The sequence below is a fragment of the Patella vulgata genome, chromosome 1, assembly GCF_932274485.2.
Source record: "Patella vulgata chromosome 1, xgPatVulg1.2, whole genome shotgun sequence".
NCBI lineage: Eukaryota > Metazoa > Mollusca > Gastropoda > Patellidae > Patella > Patella vulgata.
The window spans coordinates 5,108,202-5,135,149 of record NC_065879.2 but is presented as its reverse complement, the minus strand read 5'-3'; the positions used below and the strand labels follow the sequence as shown (position 1 = coordinate 5,135,149).

The window sequence follows — 26,948 nt, the reverse complement described above, 5'->3', positions numbered from 1 at the left end:
GTTGAACAGGCGACCCTACTCCTTGTCACGTACAACCGGGGATTTGAAACCACGCCAGTTGACCGAATAACAGACCTTATGATACAACGCGCTAGCGCTAACCATTCGGCCATTCAACCCCCTGGTTCAATCATACGCATGTCACACATGCCAAAGTCAGTCATGGCTAAATGACGTAATTAGCATAATTCAATATGGAGGTCTCCAGGAAGTTTCTGAAAGGGGTATCTCGTAATAAGCGCGCTTCACTGGTGGGACAATAAATAGATTTTTCAAAATTCTTGCAATACAAAGTGGATATAGAGGCGAAATGTACCGAAGAAAACAATTTTGACCAAAACAATTTAAAAGTGTAATTTTTAACATGATACCGGCCATTTTTCAAAATGGCTGCCAAATTTGGTAATAAAATGACATTGTCCCCATATGTAACTAGTGACTATGTCTTTTATATGGTTTTCGATATCTCTGAATTTAAATATGAATTTCATCAAACATCCGACATGGTAGAAATTAATAATGGCAGCCAAAATGGAGTCCAAAATGGCGGATTTTCAATTAATCGTCATATTTTCCTGTTGGATATGATTTGTAACGGAAATTGCACTAAGAAAAGCAACGTTAAACAGATGTTTGTGTTTCTTAAATTAATTTTTGATCCTAAAATAGAATTCAGTAACCCTACAAAACTTATTAGTCTTAAAAACAATGCCATTATGGATTCTATTTTAATTGCCGTTTTCAATTTACACCATACGGACTATTCAGACTCGGTAACCCCAAAAACCTTATATAACATAATATAAGACATATTATTATTACAAGCCATATCCAATGGAAGAAAATGACGATTGATTAAAGATCCGCCATTTTGGATTCAAATTTTGCTGCCATTTTGTATTGCTGTCATTTTGAATTTTCGAAATTTATCTTTTAATTCAGAGACATCGAAAGACATAGTAAAAGTCATATCTTACAAGATATCGGTAGTCTTGTCTTAAAAATGCCATCTTAGTGCCAAATTTGGCAGCCATTTTGAAAGAAATACCCGGCACCATGTCAAAAATACATTTTTAAAATTTTTGTCAAATTTGTTTTCGGGCACATATCGCCTCAATAGCCAGTTTGTGTTTGAAGAATTTAAAAATAAATTTTTATTCCCCCACCACTAAAACGCTCTCCGAAATTTCCTGAAGACCACCATATTATTATTATTATTGTTCGATTTATATAGCGGCTCTTCATTACACATGTTTCTAAGCGCATTCACAACAAAACAGTTCAAAAACATTTTTGAAATAAGTATGTTTTTAAGTTAGTCTTAAAGCTCTGGATGGAAGAGGACCCTCGAAGAGTTTTTGGAAGATCATTCCACATTTTAGCTGCTCTGACAGAGAAAGCATATTCACCAGAACGCTTATTATATTTGGGGATCCTCAATATGCTACGATCACTTGAAGAACGAAGGTTGGATCGCCGGGGAGTATAGAAATAAAAGAGTTCTTTTAAATAACTGGGTGCGGTGTCAGAATAATTTGATTTAAACACATTCACAGGAGCTTTAAATTGAACCCTCGCTCGAACTGGAAGCCAATGGAGTTTCTGTAACTTAGCTGATATATGATCAAATTTTCGTGTTTTAGTTATAAGACGTGCAGCATTGTTTTGCGCTATTTGTAGTCTGTTTAGAGCTGTTTCTGGTGCTCCTAATAGAAGAGAATTTGCATAGTCCATGTGCGATGTTACTAATGCACTAACAACACTCTGGCAAGCATCAGTATTAAGATTAGTTTAGATTACAGCGTATTCTCTAAATTGGTTTCTTTTGCAAATTGTTTAGGGTAAGACGTTATCCCTCCAGGCCTATGTGTAGATAATAATATTAATCTGTCTCATATATACACTACACAAATTAAACAGATACGAAATGAAATGAAATGAAATGGGGTTTAACGTCCTACTGTTTTGCTCCGAACTGGGCTAATGAAGACGGGCATACGCCATACAGTGTGCTATGAGGGAAATTTTGCTCAGACAGTGGAACTACGGCCTACTCTTATATCGAATTCCAACTGTCAAGGGATCTTTTACGTGCACGCCAATGTGTACACGGGACCTCGGTTTTTCGTCCCATCCGAACGACTAGACAGCTTTCCTTGTCAGCCCCTCCGTCCTGCATCACTGGCAAGGGAGAACCACGCCGGAAAATCTGGATGAACTTTCTCGGCCAATGCAGGGTAAAACAGATACAAATACATGTTATTCCACAGGTAGACAGACACGGGCCCAGTGAAGGGGGTGCAATTGGTTTAGAGCTTGTCCACCTCCTTTGAACAACAATCATGTTGTTCTGATGTTGTTCTCAACCAGTTTCTAACATAAATCATGTCTCAGATTTGTTACAAATCGCCATTTACATGTTCCACACAACCCAACATTTATCGGCACCGGGATTAAGGGTATATTTCTATTTTTTCTTGCGTATATTGCGAAAACGTCACCGAAACTACAATAAAAACTTGTCTACAAATGCATTCTCAAGAGTGGAAACTGACACATTTCAAGCTTTACTATGCTTTAAAGAACAATATTGGTGTCAGTCATTATCACATATGTGATAGAACTGGTTAAACACGTTCCAAATATAATTTTAACATAGAGATCATTGCTATGATAGATGCATAATGAAGATTTCAAGAAACAGAAGACGATAGAAATATGATGTGATGCAACTGAAAGTTCATATGCAACATAGATAATTGATATCTACATTCAAGTTAAAGTCACATTATGGGAGATTAGATAACGAGTTGGCAGTTCTCACTATAATAGTTAAAAACTAGATAATGTGAAGGCAATTTTCTGAAAATTTCATTCAAATTGATCCCCTATGAACCCAGAATTAAGCGATTGAAATTTCCGCCTAGCCTCGATCATCACTACTAAAGTCAGTACTATAAACAGCATAGTCTCGATTATCCATTTAATCATTAAATCGTGAAGGAAGGTTATGCAGTAAATCGGCTCATAATCCACTAAAGATCACAGGCTAGCGATGCCATCGAGAGTTAATTATGGTCTGGATAGGTTAATTAATGTCTAATTAATAATTTAGATAACATTTCAGGCCTAAAGAAAGACCTGCAATAGACAGATTTAGCTCTTGCATAATGTAACTAGCGGTATATATTTATTTTGAGGTCTTACGTCGAGCTGAATAAACTATATGACTTATTGTAATTCAATGGTTGGTTAACAGTGTGTAATTAAAAACTATAATTAGATCTTTGTAGAAATAATTATAGAAAGTTATGTAAAGATAACATACAGTTGCACATACAGCCAATTCAGTGGGAGCCACGGTGGCTAAGTGAATAAGACGCTGGCTCGCTAGCCTGCATTGGCCGAGAAAGTTCATCGGATTTGCCGACGTGGTTTCCCCTTGAATGTCAGTGGTGCAGGACTGAGGGCTTGACAAGGGCAGCTGTTTAGTCGTTCGGATGGGACGAAACCCCGAGGTCCCGTGGTGTGGACGTGGTGTCCAATCTTCTTCGATTTTTAAGGATTCGTTTACGCGCGTGCCATTTTGTACACGAATGGGCCCCGATTTTTGTGCCCTTTCCGAACGACTAGACACTCTATTGCCCGTCATCCCCGCAGGCGTCAGCCCTATCAAGTCGAGGCCGGGCTTGAAACATTCCTACGGTTTTTCTCGACCCATTCGAACCCGGAACATTCTAGATAGTCAAAGTCCAGTGGGACTTAAGGACAATTAATAGTTCAAATATTACAACCATCTACCTTATCAGTGAGGTTATTGTTCGCCTGGGACCTCAGTGAAGTTGTATTGCGAGGCGAAAATAAATTTTATATTTGAATTATACAGTTAGGAACGGTGGAAGCCGCACATCAGCTTTCAACACCCCCTACATCGTGTTTCATGCCCTACATCTGCATCACTGGGCTAATGTGCGCTATGGGGCATGGCCCTTAAGAGGAAAAAAATGTGCTGGGCGAAACCTTTTTTGCTTCAAAGGAACAATAAAAAATTCATGCATAATTGCCGATTTCAATTTTGAACTTTAATATTCATGGGCCACATAGACCCTTATGGGCCCTTGGACGGCGCGCCGGCGCTGCAGTAGGCCTACCCACTCGCGAGGCCTGCTGTGGGCGAGACACCCCACCCCCTCCTTTCCAACACTAGTCATACATAGATGATTTACTATATAGCAGATTGCGAGCGAAAACTTTTGTACATACCGGTACTTATATAAGCTTCAAAGGAACAATAAAAAATTCATGCATAATTGCTCATTTCAATTTTGAACTTTGATATTCATGGGCGTCATAGACTCTTATATGGGCCCTGGGGCGGTTCACCGGCCGCACCACCCTCTCGCGAGGCCTGCTATGAGGGAGAGGTTTCCTACTCTTTTACGATTATAGGAATACGAGTTTTCTTCCTGTTGCACGCACACCCAAAACAATATTTTTTTATATTCATACATTGTGTAGCAACATTTTACAAATAATTCTGATCCTATTACTTATGAGGCAAATTTTAGCCCTTTTTGGCCCTTTTAATCTGCACCTCCCAGCCAAATGCCCCACTGAAACCTCGTAAGACTGGGTGTTTTGAATTTTCCCTATAAATAGCTGCCAATTAATATTATAAGGTCCATGCTCATACGTAATAGATTATAAGGTCCTTGAACTGTTAAAGAATCCACCCCAACCGACATATAGAATCTTCCAGAGATATGAATATTCAACCTGTTTACAAAACAAATGAAATGAAATGGGGTTTAACGTCCTACTGTTCTGCTCCGACTAGTAGGTAAAATTTGCCGAACAGCGGCACTACGGCCTACTCTTATATCGAATTCCAACTGTCAAGGAATCTTTTACGTGCACGCCAATGTGTACACGGGACTTCGTTTTGGACCCATCCGAAGGACTAGACAGTTGTCCTTGTCAGGCCCTCAGTCCTGCACCACTGACATTGTGACAAGAGAAAACCGCGCCGGAAAATCTGGATTGACCCCCCGTTTACAAAACAATCGCACCAGATCTTTAACACGGCTTCTTACACAATATTTGTTTGGTTGAACATTGCCCCCGTGGCTTAGTGTGTCGTGTTCTAAAGTCCCGGGAATTTGTGTGGGCAAAATCGATAACCTGCTGCAGAAAATAAAGAACTGAAAAGTGTGGTGAAAGAGCGCGAACGACCTTCACCCTCTTTACTAAACATAACACACAAGGCAAGGCGTATGAACTTATTATTAGAAACTGGCGCGCTCACAGATGCACATAATAATATCCTGTGCTATACTAATAACAATGTGGGACACAGCTATCAAGTAACCCGCTTTTGCCGCCAAGCCATCCGCGTTCACCATAATCACCGACCGTCTTGTGTACTAAAACGAGACCCGATAATGTATCGTCATTGCTGAAACTATGTCAGGCACCTTCCATTTCATGCATAAGGGGTGATGACTCTTTTTATTAATCGACCCATATATTCTTCGACCCATAATACTCTGATTAACGCGATATTTATTCAAACGATCGCTACTATAACTGTGTATTTTGGTTTTAATCTCTTGTTGTTCGACACAGATCATTATCAATATATTATTGTTTCATCCCATACCAACTACGCCCCTTGTAGTATTAGAAAAATGTACGTAGTTTATTCCATTTAGAAAATAGGGATATTTGTCATGTGAATATTGATGTGAGCAGTTCGTGGCGATGATTTGAGAAGTACAGTAGTCGTGTTTCATTACAATAATATGTCCTGTTTTTTAAAACTAAAACTTCAAACGAACTAAACACCGAAGAACACGTTCCTATCACGATGAATAATTAACTGGCTATATTCACTCCACTGCGGTGCAATGGGATATCCCTTGGCCTCAATCTGTGTGACGTCATGCAAGGTAATGCGGTCGAACATGCAACTAGCATGTATCCCTACGCCATTTCATTAGATCGAGATCCTCTCTGATAACTTGGATTAACCTGTTGATAGTGGATAATAATTTGTTTACAGGGTGTTTATTTGTTAAGTTATATTTGAATTCGGTACTGAAAGTGTTCTGTCCGTCAATTTCACACTGAATTGTATTAAAATCGCGCCACATGGCGTAAAATTCTAGCTTCCTCCGCCATTGTGGGAAAACTGACGGTGTGTCTATTTCTGACGATAGTGAGAGAGCTTGCACGGTTTTCCTTCATCTCTTTGCCAATAACGGGATATTTATATTAAATTTGTGTTATTCAACACGTGATGTGTTCAGGTATATCCTGATTGTGTCTATTAAGTTTATTACTGTTTAATATACACTGTTTATTGCTTTATTTATTATAATAATTGGAACGAAGTCGTGTGACTGGGAGTGCAGACTTTTCTATTAGGCTACAACAATATAGTTCGATCTTTCTAGATACTGTGAAGTCGACTGAAGACACTGATTACCGACTACAGAGTGTCTTCAATAAAGTTTAATTCGTCCGAATTCTATTGGAAGTACATGACCAAAAATATTGTGATAGTTGGGATAAAACTCATAGGGATTTTAAAAGTTCTAAATAAACAATACATGTAAGTAAATTTCTAAAATCTAATAATGATTTATCCCAGTGCTATTTATAATCTACTATCTTACTATCTAGCTAGGACTTATAACGAGATTAGGATTTATACAAATTACAAGTCACAGTTAGACGAAGCTTAGATTTCTGATAAAAATGATAGAGAAATCTATCTGGCTAAGCATAAGCCATAATCCTTTCAAAAAGATTTTGTGAGCTGATGAATGGGGAAATAATGGCAGTCTTGGAGTGATAATGAAATGAAAGGTTTTGTTTTGTGACCGACATCCGTCTTTTATTTGTTGTTTATTACCATTTTCAAAGTTTCAATGTTATTATCATTATGTAAAATTGCCTACGCCGTCCTTCTTCTGCTAAAAAAAACCGTACATTTATACTTCTCAAGTCATTTGTCACGTGTGTGTAGGGAAAATTGAAGGAAGGTGGACAGTTCACTGAGTCAGTGACTGACTTGGCCCTCAGCCCTGTCATCTACGGATTTTCTCCTCCCTGGAGACCACATTATATCATTTGCCAATAATATCGGTTCATGGTAAAGGTTCGAATTAAATTTAAAAATTAATGTTTAGATTCAGTCAATTGTGGAAGGAAGCTATGGCAGGCTTTTGATTTTGTTCAGGAGCTTTTTCTATAACCTGTTTCAGTTATGCTTTCTTTCTTGGACTATAGTCTGCATATCAAAAGTGGGTAGAATGCAATCTATCTATAGCCTGTTTATTGTTTGTGTATCAGCTTGGCTGATCATGATGAAACGTGTGTTTTCTGTTATAGTCTGTTTCATAAATTAACCAGCAATATGGTACATGTAGCTGAATGCAATATTAATATTTCAAATGGAAATTTAGAAAAATATATTTGTTTAGCATGCTTCATTACTAAAGATTTCCTTGATTGATAATACAATTTACATACGAAAAAAAAAAAAACAGTAATATATTTTTTTTCTTAAAAAGAAGAAAAGAAAACTTACATTAACATTACCAGTAATATTTGTGTGATTATAGTCATGCATTATATAATAGAGGGACTGGATGACCAAATGGTTAGCACATGCATGATTTCGATTCCCCGGTTGTACTTGACAAGGAGTAGGGACACCAGTCCAACCTCGTACTAGTCGTAGGTTTTCTCCGGGTCCTCCAGTTTCCTTCCACTGTTAATGACACCTACGCACAAGCGAATTATTGAAATAAAATTGAATCATGTTAGCCCCAAAATGACCTAGTTTGTGTTGAGTGGATGTTAAACCCCATTTCTCTCTCTCTCATTATATAATAGCTTAATCAACAATCACATCAGCTGTCTAGACCAATGGGTGACCAAGATATTGATTAAAATAGAACACGTCTGCCTCATTTTATAATTGAATGTTAAAATGGACAATAGAGACTTTGGTGCTTGACAAGCAAGACTACGTGTACATGACTGCTTGGAAATACAACCGCATATCGTGCAGAATATGTGAACATGCATGGTCTCATCATCCAGCGTGGCCAATGATAGTATCGCATCTGTATTAATGAAAATATTTAACATTTATAACATCGTGGCAGTATATCTTTTTGACATTGAATGTTTATGACAAATAAATACTGTTAATTGCACCGAGGCCTATCGTGTCACACGATAGCGACTGCTACACCGAGTTATTTATCGCGGTGTTATTGTGGCAATTTTCAACAAAAAGCGATGACTGTACATGTTATGTACCTAGGCTATTTCTAGTCAAACAAAACATCAACCATTCATGTTGTTGCTCCGAATAACGTAGCTTGACGGAAATTTTTGTTATCTATTTAAACTATTATAGCAAGAACACAGTAGAGTAATTTGAATGAAATTTTCAAATTATTCATTTTGCCTTATCTTTTTTCGAACTATTATAATAGCAAGAATGGCTATCTCTTTATCTAAATCTTACATGTGCATAATGTATCTTTATACAAAGTCTCCTTTTTAATGCCCAACACTTAAAGGGCCTTTGGAACCTTAGAATAGACAGTACACATTAGTGTAATATGAATGTATATGAAGTGATCAATCTAATTAAAATATAGATCTATATTTCGTTTCGTTTTTTATACTTTCGATGGCCTACACTACATTTATTTCTAACAAGTTATAGTGGGAGTTCACGTTCTATGACATCAGGTACCAAGCAAGCGACATTTGACCCGATTACCGCCATGTTTTTTTTTATCTACATGTACTTTTGCTTTGTTTTGATTTCTATTGACGCTAATGTCTACCCACAGTTTCGCGCAAAAAAAGGTCAAACGCTCGATTCGAAAGACCATTTGATTGGCTGACCCCTCATTTCAAGCAGAACACAAGTTAAATAACAACGCTTCCAGATCCAAGTGTAGTAAAGACAAGTAAAATCGAAATTTTGAACTATAAAAACGAAACAAAATTGTATCTGTGTTTTAATCAGATTGATGGAGTGATTTATGTTCAAGTTTTTATAAATTTTATTGTAATTTCTAATCTACATGTACGGACATGTATTATGTTTGGTGAAATGTGAGATTTCAAGTAGAATAACCTAAAACTTGGCATGAGTGTTTTTTAGACAGTTGCACATAGATTTTTGACATGTCTCAATTCCAAGATGGCGATTTTCACACCATGCTTGGTTCCTGATCGAGTACGGTAGTACGCTTGTGCTTGTTAAAAAATGTCTTTCCATGGCATAAGGTTGGTTTTATACGTAGTAGGCCATCTTGTTGGCACTGTAGTCACATTAATATTCATTTAATACATGTACCAAAATAATTATAAACTTTTTTATTGTCTGATAATGAAAATATTTTCGCTAGGCCTACTGTTTAATAATTTAATTTTGCATTAATATTACATTGTACATGTATTTGTAGCTGGTCTGGAATAGGACATTAGGCCCATTTCATTTTAAACTTGATTTTATTTCACTTATCCATGATGGTTTCGAATCCCCGGTTGTACGTGCAAGGAGTAGGGTCGCCTGTCCAACCTCATGGGGTTTCTTCGGGTCCTCCGGTTTCCTTAATATTACATTGTACATGTACTTGTAGCTGGTCGTGAATAGGACATTAGGCCCATTTCATTTTAAACTTGATTTTATTTCACTTATCCATGATGGTTTCGAATCCCCGGTTGTACGTGCAAGGAGTAGGGTCGCCTGTCCAACCTCATGGGGTTTCTTCGGGTCCTCCGGTTTCCTCCCACTGCTAAAGACCCCTACGCTCAAGCGAATTATAGAAATAAAATTAAACCATGTGTTAGTCCCAAAATGACCTAGTTTCTGTCGAGTGGACGTTAAACCCCATCTCTCTCACTTATCCATGAAGTTCTGTGTACATACAATAAGAGAACCCTTGACAGTTGGAATGCCATGTATTAAAACAGAACCATTGCTGTCATGGGCAAGATTTCTTTAGTACATGTACATGTAGCCTGTCCAATTTTGGGGGTTTTCTCCGGGTCCTCCAGTTTCCTCTCACTGCTAAAGACCCCTACGCGCAAGCAAATTATTGTAATAAAATTGAACCATGTGTTAGTCCCTAAATGACCTACATGTAGTTTGTGTGGAGTGGAGGTTAACCTCTGTCTCTCTCTCTCTCTCCCCTACATGTACATAGTACATGTACATGTAACACACTGCATGATGTCTGCCCAACTTTATTTGGTGCAGTAAGGGTAGCACATTAAACTCAAATTTTAGTTCACTTTTCCATAAATTATTTATGAAAAAAAAATATTTTCACAATGACAAGACAGTGAGTTTTGTCTTTGGATCTGCTCTGCTGAGGTCATGTCACCGTCATGTCTACACATATTTTTAAATCAATATGGTTGACAGGCCTGGAAATACATGTACATGTAAGGGTTTTAAATGTACCTGACAAATTGTCAGGCACTTATGAAATAGTACCTGGCATTTTAAACTTAGTGCCGGACATGTATTAAGGATATCAATAAAAAAGACAAATCAATGCCAGACAAAATAACAGGCACTAGAGGTTTTGTGCCTAACAAAGCCGGAGCCTGTGTCTGACATTGTCTGTCACAGGTGCCTTATTTCCAGGCTTGATGGTTGATAATAATTAGGGAATAGTAGAGTAATTTTTACAAACATTTTTTTAACATTTGTTCTGAATAACTTTAGCATTGTCGATAAATGCATGTATTTAAAAGAGATATGAAATAGAGACGACGCTTCCTTTAAATTGATAAGAATAGAATGCCACATTGTTGAAACGACCATTAATGAGTCCAGAAAGATAAAAAGGTCAACCTTTAATAAGCAATTGGTATTTGTGGTCATGCATGATAGAAGAAATATAGTATAGAGGTACATGTACATATAGGTTAGGGGGAGTGGATGGCCGAATAGTTAGTGCTTGCGTGTGGCATTATAACTGGCGTGGTTTCGAATCCCCGGTTGTACGTGACAGGGAGTAGGGTCGTCTGTCCAACCTCATGGGTTTTCTCCGGGTCCTCTGGTTTCCTCCCACTGCTAAAGACCCCTACGCGCAAGCAAATTATTGAAATAAAATTGAACCATATTTAGTCCCGAAATGACCTAGTTTGAGTTAAGTGGAGGTTAGGTGAGGCTCTCTCACTCTCTCTCTCTCTCTCTCTCTCTCTCACTCTCATGTACATGTAGGTTAATGATTGATCAGTGATATAAGATTATGGATGAGAAGTCTGTTTAAGTTGAAGTTTGTTGTGTTGTAGGAGTTAATATGATATAATATTGTGTAATATGATGTGGAGTTGGATCAGGTTATTGTTGACCCAGAGTCTTCTGATTGTATAATGTCTAGGGTTATGTAATTTACAACATCTATAGTCTACTACTCATTCAGACTTACTATGTTGTCAATGAACCATTGCCACCCTTCGAAAACCTTGAACTTGGTTTTGAAAACAAACACTAATCTATTTACTTAATCTTATTTTTCCGGAAGTCGGGTTAATTTTTTTTTTACCCTTTTCTTTCTGAGCTCGCTTCTGAGTTGGTACATGAGTTCTTAAAGGGTCATTATAGAATATTAGATAAAGGGCTGGCAGTTCTCACTAGATAATGTAAAGGGGGTATGCTGAAAATGTCAGTCAAATTGCTCCACTCTGAACCGAGATATTACTGTTTGAATTATAGGCCTTGCCTCAATCATCGTTACTAAAGTCGGTACGATAAAAAAAATATAGTCTCGGTTATCCATTTTGGCGTTAAATCATCCATCACAAAATGTAGTCAGATCCAGTAAAGATCACAGGCTAGCGATGACATCAAGAGTTGATTATGGTCTGGATAAGTTAATTAATGTCTAATTAATAATTAAGATAACATTTCAGACCTAAAGAAAGACATGCAATAGGCAAATTTAGCCCTTGAATAATGTATGTTTAAGAATAAAGTAAATGGTTAAGGATGGAATAGTACAAAAAACAAATACATGTACATGTGTAGGAAGAAAATAAAGATTGTTTGTTTTTTGGTTGGTGCAGAAAAGCACGGCATTAAGCTCCATACAATGTACATCTACATGTGCATGAAACTGCATTTTGGAAGCCCCAGGGGCTCAGTAGGATGTTGGCTCACTGTGAAAGTCCTGTGTTCAATTCCAATGTTGGCCGACCAGTGATGAACGCCCTAGACTCTTAACCCTTTGAACCCTGAAAATATTTTGGGTGTGGCACACCCCACCCTGACTTTACAGCAGGAATTTGGAAAAATGACGTCATTTTGATTGGGACTAAATGTTCGGTGTGAATTTGATATTATATGTGTTTAAAATTGTGTGAAATGATGAAACAACGATATTTAATCACAATATTTAATTTCGTCAGAATCTGAATCATATTCACTTTAAAAGTCGCTCTCATTGCCGTAATCCGAACCATTAATATCGTCGTCATTATCGCTCATTATAAAAGCTAGCGCATCCATTGTATTTAATCGTTTAGAACACATATTATATCGAATAATTTGCTAATATCTAAATGTAAACAATCTAGAAGGAAGTCACTGTTACCAACAGACCCGGAGCAAACGGTAAACTGTATTTTGATTGGCTAAATTATTATTGTTAAGGCCGCGATTCAAACAACACGCCCCAAGCCGCAAAACCGACATTTCGGGTATATGCGATACAGCGTTAAGCCGGTTTTGCGGCATTTCGGGTTCTAAGAGTTAAAACCTTTATAGCTAAATTTTTAGCCAGATCAAACTTCTATTAGCCAATTCAGAAACTTGTAGCCAAATGTTGTATTTCTATTCATTTGTTTTAAAATACATATTTAATATGTACTTATTTTATTCCCTGAACCGTCCAAAAGTTCAAATTTGCGAGGATGCAGGCAACAAAAAATGAGATTCTGTCATACAAGTGTCATTTGTACTTTCCTCATCACATCAATCACATTCACATTGTCGCGTCAGTAACTTTCTAGAAGAAGTAGAAGTTGTATCTGACATTTCGTTAATAATGTGCTTCGCAGATGAAGGTAGTAAAAATGAATCTATCCTTATTTTCGGTTCGGTACATGGAAATAAATATTAGTAATCATTATTCATTATTTTAATTTGAAAATAAATTGAAAAAATTATAGCTAAGCAAAAGTAAAACATAGCAGCGCCATACAAAAGGGACGTACATGTAACTACATGTATGTTTGAGACTAGAGTCAATTAATGTACTAAAAATAGACACTACTGTACATCGAGTCAATCGAAAAAAAGAGTTGAACTAGACAATTTCAAGATTAAAATTAGAAGATTTTTTAAATTACACTTTTGCCAATATCAATTTGATCGCCAATAAAAAGAATTATCGCCATTAGCGAATTGGCCAATGTCTAGGGTGGTCACTGGCCAACAAAGTTTGTCAGGATTTTCCGGTGTGGTTCCTCCCTTGTCAGTGGTACATTAATATTATAGAGGGATTTTGATATACAAGTACATGTACAAGTACATGTACATTTGTAACCGTAGGCCGAAAAATTTTCCCTATAGCACACTGTAAGCCTCATTTCATTTCAAACTTCAATTTTTTTCACTTTATGAAATAAAAGATGGAGCCAAAATATTTTCTCAATGACATGTCTAGAAATGTACTTATCAGTTTTACATACATGGTGGGTATATTTTCTTCCTGGCTGGTTTCAGGATTTAGTCATTACATCAAGCCTGGAAATATATGTGAGGCACCTGTCATTTTGTCCTGCACTGATTTGTCTTTTTTATTGATATTATTAATACATGTCCGGCACTAAGTTGGAAATGTCAGGTAGGCCTACTATTTCATCAGTGCCTGACATTTTGTCAGGTACATGTACATCAGTGCCAGACAATTTGTCAGGTGCATCAGTGTCTGACCATTTCTCAGGTACATCTAAAACCGTTATTTCCAGGCCTGCATTACATGTATGTACTAAGGTTGCAACGATATCAAATTATTTTATCACGATTAATCACGATAACAGCTTTTCGAATTATCGCGATAAATAGTAGTATTGCGATTATGTATTTTATCATGATAGTTCTCTTTTATCGCGATAAAAATGATCCATGATGGCATGATGAGAAAGAAAATTGAAACATCCAGGGTGTTGGGCATTGACCAGATTCTAATATGTCGGCGTATTGGGCAGTGTGATTGTCCGTGTTTCCAATAAGCGTAATTGTCTAAATACGAAAATATCAGCTTATATATACTTTTGATACCATCGATGAATGTTGTTTATTTAAAATAACTTCTATTCTTTCGATAATCAGTGATCTGGCGATTATTAGATTTATCGCGATAACTGAATAAATTTCCCGATATACCGGGGATGGCGATTATCTATTTTGGGCCGATACGATATCATAATTAAAAAAATAATCGCGATTAATCGGCATCCCCGGGTTATCGCTGCAACCTTAGTATGTACATGTATGTATATTTATAAACACAAATGGAAGAATATATAAATATACCACGTACATGTAAATATTACTATACTACTATTTTTATTTATGAATGATGTATTCTATTTTTTCAGTCAATGAATAAAAGGTGAGCCGATGTTAGAGTTGTCCGATCTTCATGTCTAAGTTGTTTCCACCATGAGTTTTAGTAGCGATGAGGTGAACTTTCTTGTATATCGCTACCTACAAGAATCAGGTGAGATTATATTTGTTTTTGTTTTTATTTGACATAAAATTCTATAGAATCTCATGGAACCATGAAATACAAATCAATTTTACTCAAAACATCCACAATTGCTTGAGGACATTCTAGAGGATAGAGTTAATATCAGGGGTCATGAGAAGAAGAAGGCTATTGATTCTCAATGATTTCGGATAGATGTAATTACTGCCAGAGTTATGGCCCTTTATCACTTTGAAAAATCTTGAGGCTAAAGTTACTGTAATATCAAATTGACTTGAAATTTATACACGGTGTTTAAGGTCATGAGTCGAAAAGCCTATTGATTTTTAATAATTACTGCCAGAGTTATGGCCCTTGATCACTTTGAAAAATCTTGTGGATGCTCTTGAGGCTAAAGTTACTGTAATATCAAATTGACTTGAAATTTATACACAGTGTTTAAGGTCATGAGACGAAGAAGCCTATTGATTTTCAATGATTTCCGATAATTGCTGCCAAAGTCCCTTGATCACTTTGAAAATCTTGTTGATGCTCTAGAATACACTGTACATGTATAAAGTTAATATCCAATTGACGTTAAATTTATACACAATGTATACAGTCATGAGACGAAGAATCCTCTTGAATTTCAATGATTTCCTCTAATTACATGTACTTCCAGAGTTATGGCCCTTGATATTAAATGTTTTGTATACTAAACGTTAGTATAGGGCAGAACTATTAGAAGCCAAACAAATTCTAATGATTTCTGATACTGTACATGTACTTGTAATTACTTAATGGGCTGTTGCTCATGATCAGATTTTAGTGTGTTGTACATGGTAAATGTTTTCATTACTGCCAAAAGAAAAATATGCGATAACCGTTGTTGACTGCTCGATGACTTGCATGTAGATACTGTTAGCGTATGTTTCATTGCCTAGCAACCTATCTTTAAGGAGTGAAATCTAGTACATGTATACAGTATCTCACTCTAAGTAAAAATGGTTAGATAAAAGAACCGGGTACAAATTGTCCTTTTTATGTTAGAATACCGGTATTCTTTTACTTTTTAAATTGTGTTTCTTACAAAAGTTCTTTTTTTGAAGTGGGGTTTGATGGCCGATTTGTTATCATGTGCGGGCTGTATCATAAGGTCTGTCATTGAGTCAACCGACGTGGTTTTGATTCCCCGTTTGTACGTGACAAGCAGTACATTTAGGGTCACCTGTCCAACCTCGTGGGTTTTTATCCAGGTCCTCTGCCCCCCCCCACCACTAAAGACCCCTACGCGCAAACAAATTATTAAAATAAAATTGAACCATGCGTTAGTCCCGAAATGACCTAGTTTGTGTCGAGTGGACGTTAAACCCCATTTCTCTCTCTCTTTTTTTTGAAACACTGAATATGGCAATTATTTGTTGGTTTAAAGACCAAAGGAATCAGATTCTTCTCCCATTTCTACCATGAAGTTCTTCAAATTTAATTTTATTGATTATCTGTTCTATGACCGCCACATAAAGCAGTCTATCCCAGCGGATACCAGCTAGTCAATACCCGTCTGGCAAACTGCAGCCATGGTAGCCATTTTGTTAACCAATCAACGTTAGATTTAGAACAAAATCTGAAATAATGAGTTTCGTTAAAAACGACCAGAATGATACACATGTATGTACATGGGTAAAGGACAATTCGTACCCAAACATTCTTGTCCACAGGCAACTGCTAACTGGATAATTCATCCCCTGGAACTATTCGTGCCTGACCAATTCACCCTGGATAATTCATATCCACACAATTCGTTCCGTGCACAATTTCACCCCAGACAATTCGTCTCCTAAGACTAGAAGTCTCTGGATTGTTAAAAAATAAATATGATGGCCAAATGGAGAAATAAATTACTATTTCCCCCTGTTTTTTTGAAGACTACATGTATACGGTACTATTTTCTGCCAATAATGAAACTCTTAGGTGGGGGGGGGGGGGTGCATTTTATTCAACCCGAATCTTTTCATTTTAAATCACACATCAAATGAATCCATAGTGTGAAACCATTTAAACATGTTATTGATTACACTCAAGTACTGTATACGAATCTATAATTGCATGGCACGAAGATTACCCTTCATATAATAGTTGGCCAGACTTTTGTATAAGAATCGGTAATTGCATGGCACTAAGATTAGAAAAAAAAACTTCTTATACCCTTCATACATAGCTGGCCAGACTTTTTCTACATGTTACGGTTCTGATCAAAACCATCCAGCATGATGCAATTACCCTCATAGCACAATACATGGCATACTGTATGCAGGGGGGTTGGATGGCCGAATAGTTAGCACGTGCGCGTTGCATCATAAGGTCTGACATTAAGTCAACTGGCATGGTACATGTACATGTATCGATTCCCCAGTAGTACATGTCAAGGAGTAGGGTCGTCTATCTAACTTCAGGGTTTTTCCTCCCACTGCTAAAGACCCCTACGTGCAAGCGAATTATTGAAATATAATTGAACCATATGTTAGTCCCAAAATGATCTAGTTTGTGTCGAGTGGACGTTAAATCCCATTTCTCTCTTTCGATCCGTTAGTGGTTAATTACAATTCATGAATTCTAATAAGCCTCATAGAATATTATTGGTGTAAGCTAAAAATGTTGAAAGAAATGTGAACCAGTTTCTTTTTAAAGATACATTATGGGAGATTAGATAAAGAGCTAGCAGTTCTCACTATAATTTCAGTCAAATTGATCCACTCTGAACCAAGATTTTCGTGATTGAATTTTCTGCCTAGTCTCGTTCATCATTAGTAAAGTCAGTACAATACATGTAAAAAAAACATAGTATCGATTATCCATTTCATGATTAAATTATGAATGAAAGTCTAACTGGAAATAGGAACCTAATCCAATGATAGGATGACCCGTGCACTTTACAGAAAGTTGGTCTCGACACGGCTAAATGTGCACGCTTCAGTTGCGTGTCTCGAACTGATTTCTGACTACCCCGCACTCGCTTTGAGTCGATAAATAGCCATGGCACGTGCAATTCTCTACAAATATATCAACTATTACAGCCGTAAAAAATCTATTGTTGACGATTTTGAATAGCAGTAAAATTTAGCTTCTTGGTTATTACAGCAGCTTTAGTAATTACGTTTGTTTTATTTTTTAAATTGCTTTATCATTAACTGTACCGTTAAGAGCGGCATCTTTTGGTTTAGTACAAATACTATCTCTGAATCACTTTCTTTAGCAGGAACATGATACTAGCAGTAGTTTCATTTTACTTTTACAAGTTTCTTAAAACAATTGTTGAGTTGTCTAAAGTGCTTATTTCTAAATTCAATTTCTTGTTCTAGCTTTCTGTTATGTTTCGTAAAAAAGTAGTCTTGATTATCCCGACCTGTCAATCAGACGTAGAATGGTCGATAGACTGGTTAAGCGAGACTAATTTCAAAACAAGGGCACGTAACCTATCTTTTACTCAAAAGTGTCTGGATGTTATGGACGCAACTTGGAACCAGTTTTCAGTCTATTATTTATAGATGATTAATGGTCATAGCTTATTAAGTACAACATGATCATTTATTTAGTGACTATAATTGTGTGAAACTGATTTGAGGCTTGGCATACATGTATATATAAATATTGTGGCGTAATTGTCGAGATATTTGGAGATATTTATTTATGGTGGGTCACCCTACCAATGAACATCGCAGCCTAGCGATGCCATCGAGAGTAGTTGATTATGGTCTGGATAAGTTAATTAATGTCTAATTGATAATTTAGATAACATTTCAGGCCTAAAGAAAGACCTGCAATAGGCAAATTTAGCTCTTGCATAATGTACATGTATGTTTAATTGAGGTATTTTATTCTTTGTAGGTTTTGTGCATTCTGCTTACACCTTTGGTATAGAAAGTCACATCAGTCAAACAAATATAAATGGGGCGTTGGTGCCCCCAGCTGCCCTTCTTAATATCATTCAGAAGGGATTACAGTACACAGAGGCGGAGATCAGTATCGCAGAGGTATGGTATACATAAAAATTTGTTATTCTCGACAATTTTGTGGGGGAATTTCTCTTTCATACATCCATGATCTTTGACTTTTACCCTTTTCCACAGGTGTCATTATTAACAACAACAAACAGATACATTGAAAAACAACAAAAGAAAATATATTATTGTATCCATTACAAATGTTAAACGTACATGTGCTTTTAATTTACAGTTACTTTGCCTCGAGGGACAGGTTGGCCTACTTTTGAAATGAGGTGCGATATACATTTTAAAGCCCCAACAGAAATAAAATTCTAAAGCTTTTGACATTTATTTTTACACAGCCTACAAATGCACAGATGTAAAGAATTATTTAAATGCAGGACTTGCTAATGTCATTGAGATATTGAATAGAATTTTAATAGATTGACTCAGTTGTAAAAATTTGGACTCCAACCATTTAAGAAACTGACTATACATTTAGGTTAAGAAATTACAGAAATCCAGCATGGTGTGAGGTTTAGGTAAAACAGACTATAGTGAAAGCAAGCTATCCTGGCTGTGCTGATTCAGCCATGCTGTCTGATGTATGTTTAGTGGAAAAGCCCATATTTCTTTCTTTCTGGGCTCTTTATTATAGAAAAGCTGGCAACTAAACACTGAATTCGGTCAGGTCATTATCTGTTGTTTATCATAGCCAAGTTATTGATTAGAAAGAAAACTCTTTTTGGAAAATTTATTCTAGCGTGAAACTGGTGGTCATGAATACGGTTTTATTGATAAATTGAAGTCCTACCATAGCAACTATTTATGTTGTTATTCTATTTTAATTCTATTTTATACTTTAACAATTAAATGAGAGAAAGAGAGAGAGTTTAAGCCCACTCAACACAAACTAGGTCAATTTGGACTAACATATGATTCAATTTATTTCAATAATTCACTTGCAAGTAGGGGTCTTTAGCAGTGGGAGGAAATCGGAGGACCAGGAGAAAACCCTCGAGGTTGGACAGGTGACCCTACTCCTTGTCAGTACAACCATGCCAGATCTTATGATACAGCGCGCACATACATGTACATGTACATGAACTAACCATTCGGCCATCCAATCCTGCCAATTAAATGTACTATGTACATGTACATGTACATGTAGATAATTTAAATAGCATTATTAAAAATTCAATGGCTGCACTGTATATGATGTAAAATGCATTTGAAGTTAAATTTATTTAATACCAACTCAATGTTTTTTCTATTCTTCTGGTTTTTCGTATTTAAATATTTATTGACCCCAAAAATTACATTAGATTTCTTTAAATTTAGGCCATTGTAAGATAATCCCAAAACACATTTCATCCTAAAAAAAAAGTGAATGTATCTAAAACTATAAATGAAAAATAATAATAGATTTACCTGATGATGAAGGGTGTGTGAAATTCCCAACTGATTCGATGCACAATATGGTGCTAATTAACCATTTAATTATTGATCAGTTTAGACTGTAAAAAATACTGGACTTATATCTATTAATAAACAAAGCAACAGTTTTAAGGCCAATGACCAGCAAGTGCAGAAAAACAAATAATAAATTTACAGTTTTTACCACCCCATGTCAATTGTCAACACAGTGAGACAACTTCACAGATTATGACATACGTGTACACAATTTGACATCTTCCCGCAATGCACAGTAGTCTGCAGGAAGAAATTGCTGTCCGGATTTGCGTTCTCTCCAGTAAAATCAATCACGCAAAGATTGCATTTCCATATATAATACCTTGTGGGTTTTCTCTAGGTCCTCCGGTTTCCTCCCACTGCTAAAGACCCCTACGCGCAAGTGAATTATTGAAATAAAATTAAACCATGTGTTAGTCCCGAAATGACCTACATGTAGTTTATGTCGAGTGGATGTTAAACACTCTCTCTCTCTCTCTCTCTCTCTCTCCATAAATAATTTATTGTCAAAACAATTCTTCATTCCCCTTAAAACTGAAAATTGCTCTCCTTTACAAAGTCATGAGAGGTTTTATTATTGAAACCAGGAAGGACCCCATTATTGATCTTCAGAACCATTTCCCATACACACAACTAATCACTCTCCTTAATATCAGATCACTCTCCTTAATTTCTAAATCACTCTTCTTATCGAAACTGGGAGAGTTTTTTAGGGGAGCGATTTTTTCAATTTGTTGGTTAAGGGGAGCTTTTTTCGGCTCTCGTCTAAAATACAAACAACAACGACTGATGTAGCTAACGATAAATGAGCAACTGTGTCCGTGATTTACTAAAAACAACCGCTTAAATTCAAATAGAATCATGTGAAGAGTCCAGGGGAAGAACGATCTAAGTCACATTTTTGTCTTTTTGCATAAAAAGCAAAACAGACTTTTGGACGAGAATGTTTGACACGAACAGAACAACAAGTGGGTTTAATTACAACTTCAAAATGATGTTTAATAGGAATCATAATTACCAGTACAACTGACTGCAACTTTTCAGGCAAATTAAGGTTAAATAAATGGTATGATGGACCTCTATTTGTCTGGGAGGCCATTTCAGAAGGACCTTGGTTCAATGTGACTCCGATCGTTTTTAACTGAAATAGATTGTTCCACAGAAAGCTACCACAATTTGCTACCAGATGGCACCATTAACTTGGGTTTGTTAAAAAAAAAGTGACTTGGATCGTTTTTCCCCGGGGCTCTTCATTTCCTATTGAATCTCCGCAGTTTGCTTTCACATCATGATGCCGTTGGTGGACATGGAACAAAGCAAACCCCAATTGCCTGAGTGTTAATACAATGTTTTTGTTTTCTTGCATGTTGAAATTGTCATTTTTCTGGTTCAGTATAATCCAAATTGAGATATCGACTTTACTTATTGATTCCTTAAAGGGACTATCCCAATTTGAACAGATTCTAAAAAATAAAAGTCTGAGTACGTATGAAATTGAAGCGCCAAAGTATAAAGGAATGGTGTATTTACCTTGTCTCAAAATTTCAGCTCAAAATATTGAGTCGTTTGGACACGAACGTCAAAACTGCTTATCCGGACACATAACCCTTTTAAGATTTCTGGTCAATTTTTTCTTTGGGAGACTTGATAATCGATTGCTGTTCTTTAAAAGGTCTATAGAATGAATGACCTACGTGCTGTACTCAATAACGAAATGTATATTTCACCTACATGTAGACATTATTTTTATTAAATAAAAGTCTGGTTTTATCCAGGCACCGTATAATAAAGCTTGGGACATCGGTCTCCATTTCTAAATGAAGACTGATTGGTTTAGGTTGTTTGAAAATGTATCGTGTATACTGAGTTAGTTGCTCGGACCTTAGGTAGAGGATTTTAAGGGCTTTTAACACAATACTAAGCAGTTTTATTGTCCAAAATATAATCGAGATTGGCCCTTTAAACTATTAACATTGATGCACTCGTACATAATTTCGTTTGACATGGATAATTTGATTATTTGGAAATCTCTGCATTGATAAATTTTATTAAGCTTTTATTAATATGTAGCCTACATGTAGTTTTTACGTACATGTACATACATGTAAAAGTTGATTGATCTTCTGCATTCAATCATTGAATGTATAAATTGATTTTATATTTATTATGAATGGTTCTATTTTCAAGGATGGAACGGTACGGCCTATGGAATCACTCTCATTGATCGATGCTGTAATGCCAGAAACTGTAGAGTCAAAGAAACAAGCAGCCGCCAAAGCTAATCCAATCAAAACGGAGACGGCAAATACAAATGGAGAAGATGCGTCGCATACAGTTGGTGAGTAACGGGCATGGTTTTTTTTTTGTTTTTGTTTTTTTACCCAACATTTTTATTATTATTATTATGCATTTATATAGCGCCACTTCCACAGTACTGTGCTCCAGTACGCTTTACAACATAGATATAAAAGCAAATATTGCTATTTGCCGTTTCGATATTTTTCTACTTTTATTTTATATTCAAATGTTTGCTGGACTGTTTATAAAGACTTCATAATTAGTCATATTATTTAGGCTTTGCAGTAAACAATAAGTCTGCAAAGACAAGACCAAAGTTGTAAAATCATAAGTGTATACATTGTAAAAAGAAATGTGTATTCACATAATTCCGTAAAGAAAAAGAAAAATAAATGTCCAAGACCAAAGTAGTAAAAACAATAAAACTATTCAAAATAAAACTGTGCTTGGTGATAAACCCTGACTTTATCGAAGTATTGCGATACTGTAATATATCGCAATACATTTTGTCAAGTATCGCAATATGATTTTTGGCCAGAATACAAAACACTAATTTAGATAAAGACATACAACAAAATAACCAAAATATCAACTAATTGTTGGGGGGGTTGGATGGCTGAATGGTTAGCGTGTGTGCGCTGTATCATAAAGTCTGTCATTGAGTCAACTGGCATGGTTTCAATGCCCTGGTTGTACGTGACAAGGAGCAGGGTCGCCTGTCCAACCTTGTAAGTTTTCTCCTTGTCCTCCAGTTTCCTCCCACTGCTAAAGACCCTACGCGCAAGCGAATTATTGAAATAAAATTAAACCATATGTCAATGTTAGTCCACAAATGACCTAGTTTGTGTTCAGTGGAGGTTAAACCCCATCTCTCTCTCTCTATCTCTCTCTCAACTAATTGTTGGGCTAAATAATCTGCTCAAACAGAGACCAGAGTTTGAGATATACCATAATCACCGTCTGGGATATCTGGCCCAACATTATTTACACAATGAATAATGATTATTTTCATCAGGACTAAAATTGAATTATTTTGTAAATATTTTGAAAGTTTTTTTGTATTTCTTTTAATAGGTTGACTATTATTATGCAATCTTAATAATCTAGCCATATATACCAAAATTTGATTTCCGTGCTCCAGTTTATAAATTTATTTCACTATACATGTACATTGCTTGACACCTAAAATCATAAAATGGACCAATCCACACCATTGACTTTGGTTGTCTCACTTCTGCTACTGGGCGGGCAAAATGCCATAAATTTCCCAAATAAGCATCTGGAAGGCTGACATTAGATCTGAAAAAAAGCCAGTGGATATGAAAGAAATGTTTGCTATAATAATAGGATGTTTACAAGAAACGCCACTACAATGCTGGCATGTTGATCTGTAGGATTTGAACGAAAGTTTGTTTAAAAGAAAGTTGAATGAGAGCACAATGCATCGCAAGGTTTATAATGTCCTTATAATGACCTGCAGTTTTAGCGCTTGGAGTACAGAATCATGCTATCATAACAAAGCTGGTTTGTTATATAAATTTATTTCGCAAACTTAAAGCCACGTATCGTCATTTGCACTTTACAGATCATATCTAATTGTTCATGACTTAATAATCCATGCTAAAATGTATTTAACATTTAATTAAGAATACATAATCAAAAATGAAATGGGGTTTAACGTCCTACTGTTCTGGGCTAATGAAGACGGGCATACGCCATACAGTGTGCTACGAGAGAGATTTTGCCCAAATAGCGGCATTACGGCCTACTCTTATATCGAATTCCAACTGACAAGGGATCTTTTACGTGCATGCCAATGTGTATGGTGTATTCCCATCTTCATTAGCCCAGTCGGAGCAGAACAGTAGGACAATAAACCCCATGTCATTTCATTTCATTTCACTATTTACATACATGTACATGACAAGTAGGTAGCCAGCAGCATTGATCAATGAAATTTCAGTTCAACATATCTTTGTTAATACTAAACAGAATTTAACCATTATTAGACTAATATTCCATATTTTAGAGATTCATCTTTTTAGTTTGCAAAGGAATCCTCAGACACTTTTCACTTTATTTTCTTGTGAAGCTACGGTCGCCTGTCCAATCTTGTGGGTTTTCTCCCTCTGCTAAAGACCCCTACACGCAAGCGAAAAATTGAAATAAAATTGTAGCATGTGTTAGTCCTAAAATGACCTGGTTTGTGTGGAATGGACCCCCCTCTCTCTCTCTCTCTCCTTGTGAAGCTATTAGTACATGATTGTATAAATGGTATGGGATATAAATAAAATGAAATTATTACACGAATTGAATCCCATTAGTATGATGAACAAAGGGTGAAAAATAATCCTAAACAGACCATACATCGAGAGATGAAAACCATCTCATTATTATTATTATAACAAAACAATATGACACAGACTATAGGTGATTTTGGCAGCTGAAGTGTTTTGTCAGCCTTGTTGAATTGGGTGGGATCCAATAGAAGATTACATAATATATGTGTTTCTATAAACTCATTGTGTTTGCTTTCTCAAGCAGAACCATTGACTATAATAAATTATAAATAAATAGCTGAAATTTTGTATGTCTAAATTTAAACTGGTTTATTTGGGACAATACATATCCTTTAACTGTCAGTAGTAGTTCAGTTGTTTACCTCTCTAGTTAGTTTTACAATATATTCTTTAAAGGTACATTATGGGAGATTAGAAAGCCTGGAAATAAGGCATCTGTCATAGACAATGTCAGGCACAGATTCAGGCATTGTCAGGCACTAAACCTCTAGTGCCTGTCATTTTGTCTGGCACTGATTTGTCTTTTTTTTTGATGTTATTATTAATACATGTCCGGCACTAAGTTGGAAATGTCAGGTACTATTTCATTAGTGCCTGACATTTTGTCAGGTACATGTACATGTAAAACCGTTATTTACAGGCCTACAGATTAGATAAAGAGCTGGTAGTTCTCACTAAAATAGTTAAAAACTAGATAATGTAAAGGGCATTTGCTGAAAATTTCAGTCAAATTCATCCACTCTGAACCGAAATTTACGATTAAATTTTGAGCCTAGCCTCGATCATCATTTCTAAAGTCGGAACGATAAAAAACAGGGCTGGCCACGAATAAATTGATGGCGAGCAGATGACTGCTCACGCAAATTTAGGTTTGGGCGAGCAATAAAAATTGCTCACGCAAAATGTTGTTTGCGTGAGCACACATTTTGTAACATTGTTTCAATTTAAAATCATAAGAAAATTGCTATTCCTGGCACAAAGTTTGCAGTAAACATGTGTGACCATCGCTTTCTGTTTTTGTTAGTCATACGTACTCTTCTTTATTAAAACCAATTTCCGTATGGATTTCTTCACCCCACGAAATAAATGTGGATAGGGCAGTCAGGTTGCCTTTGGCCATTATTACGCTTAGATTGAAAATTATACGACTGCACAATGGAATAAAACCGAAGTTCTGATAAAATAGGAAATACCGGTAAATATTAGTTTGAAACGTGTTCATTTAGCGTGAATGCCTACTGCCGGATGTAAACATTCTTTACTTTAGACTCGATTATCACGCGTTCGTTACTGGTGTTCGTAGGAAAACCAGTCATAACGTTCAGGTCTAAAGTGTATTTTTAGTAACAAGAGTGCTGAGCAACTTTTTAGCCAATCAAATTTAAGGAGGAAATGCCGCGTGCAGCTGGGTGAATCTCAGTTTGACAGACGAATTTATGAAGTTATTGACATTGTTGGTTTAGTTTCGGCAATAAACTTGTCAATATTTTGATTATTTTTACAGGGTTTTCTTAAAATTTTGCGCGAGCAACGAACCGCTCGCGTAAATGTAGATTTACGCGAGCGACTACTCGCGTCTCGTGGCAAGCCCTGAAAAACATAGTCTCGTTAATCCATTTAATGATTAATTCATGAATGGGAGTCGAACAGCAAATCGGAACCTAATCCAATAAACATCGCAGGCTAGCGATGACATCGAATGTTGATTATGGTCTGGATAAGTTAATTAATGTCTAATTAATAATTTTGATAACCTTTCGGGGCTAAAGAAAGACCTGCAATTGGTAGATTTAGATCATGCATAATGTATGTTTTATTCATAAAAATTAGATATGGTCTATAAAGTGCAATGACGAACAGTGGCTTTAATTAATAATTTTCCGCCGTGGTTTCCCCTTGTCAGTGGTGACAAGGACAGCTGTCTAGTCCTTCGGATGCCACGAAAAACCGAGGTCCCGTGTATACATTGAAATGCACGTAAAAGATCCCTTGGCAGTTGGAATTCGATATAAGAATAGGCGATAGTGCCACTGCCCGGGCAAAATTTCCCTCATAGCACACTGTATGGCGTATGCCCGTCTTCATTAGCCCAGTTCGGAGCAGAACAGAATTAATAATTTAATTAATAATTTAGATAACATTTCAGGGCT

At 36.3% G+C, this 26,948-nt stretch overlaps 1 protein-coding gene across 1 annotated transcript in view; it reads left to right on the top strand.

The window, feature by feature from the left end:
• The first annotated feature begins 6,020 nt into the window (after positions 1-6,020).
• Positions 6,021-26,948, top strand: part of LOC126811345 (F-box-like/WD repeat-containing protein TBL1X) — a 49,585-nt gene continuing 28,657 nt past the window's right edge. The window contains exons 1-4 of the mRNA XM_050536874.2: positions 6,021-6,613; positions 14,656-14,777; positions 18,630-18,775; positions 22,388-22,538. Of these exons, the coding sequence (XP_050392831.1) occupies positions 14,720-14,777; positions 18,630-18,775; positions 22,388-22,538 (355 nt within the window). The 5' untranslated portion in view covers positions 6,021-6,613; positions 14,656-14,719. The remainder of the gene's footprint in view (positions 6,614-14,655; positions 14,778-18,629; positions 18,776-22,387; positions 22,539-26,948) is intronic.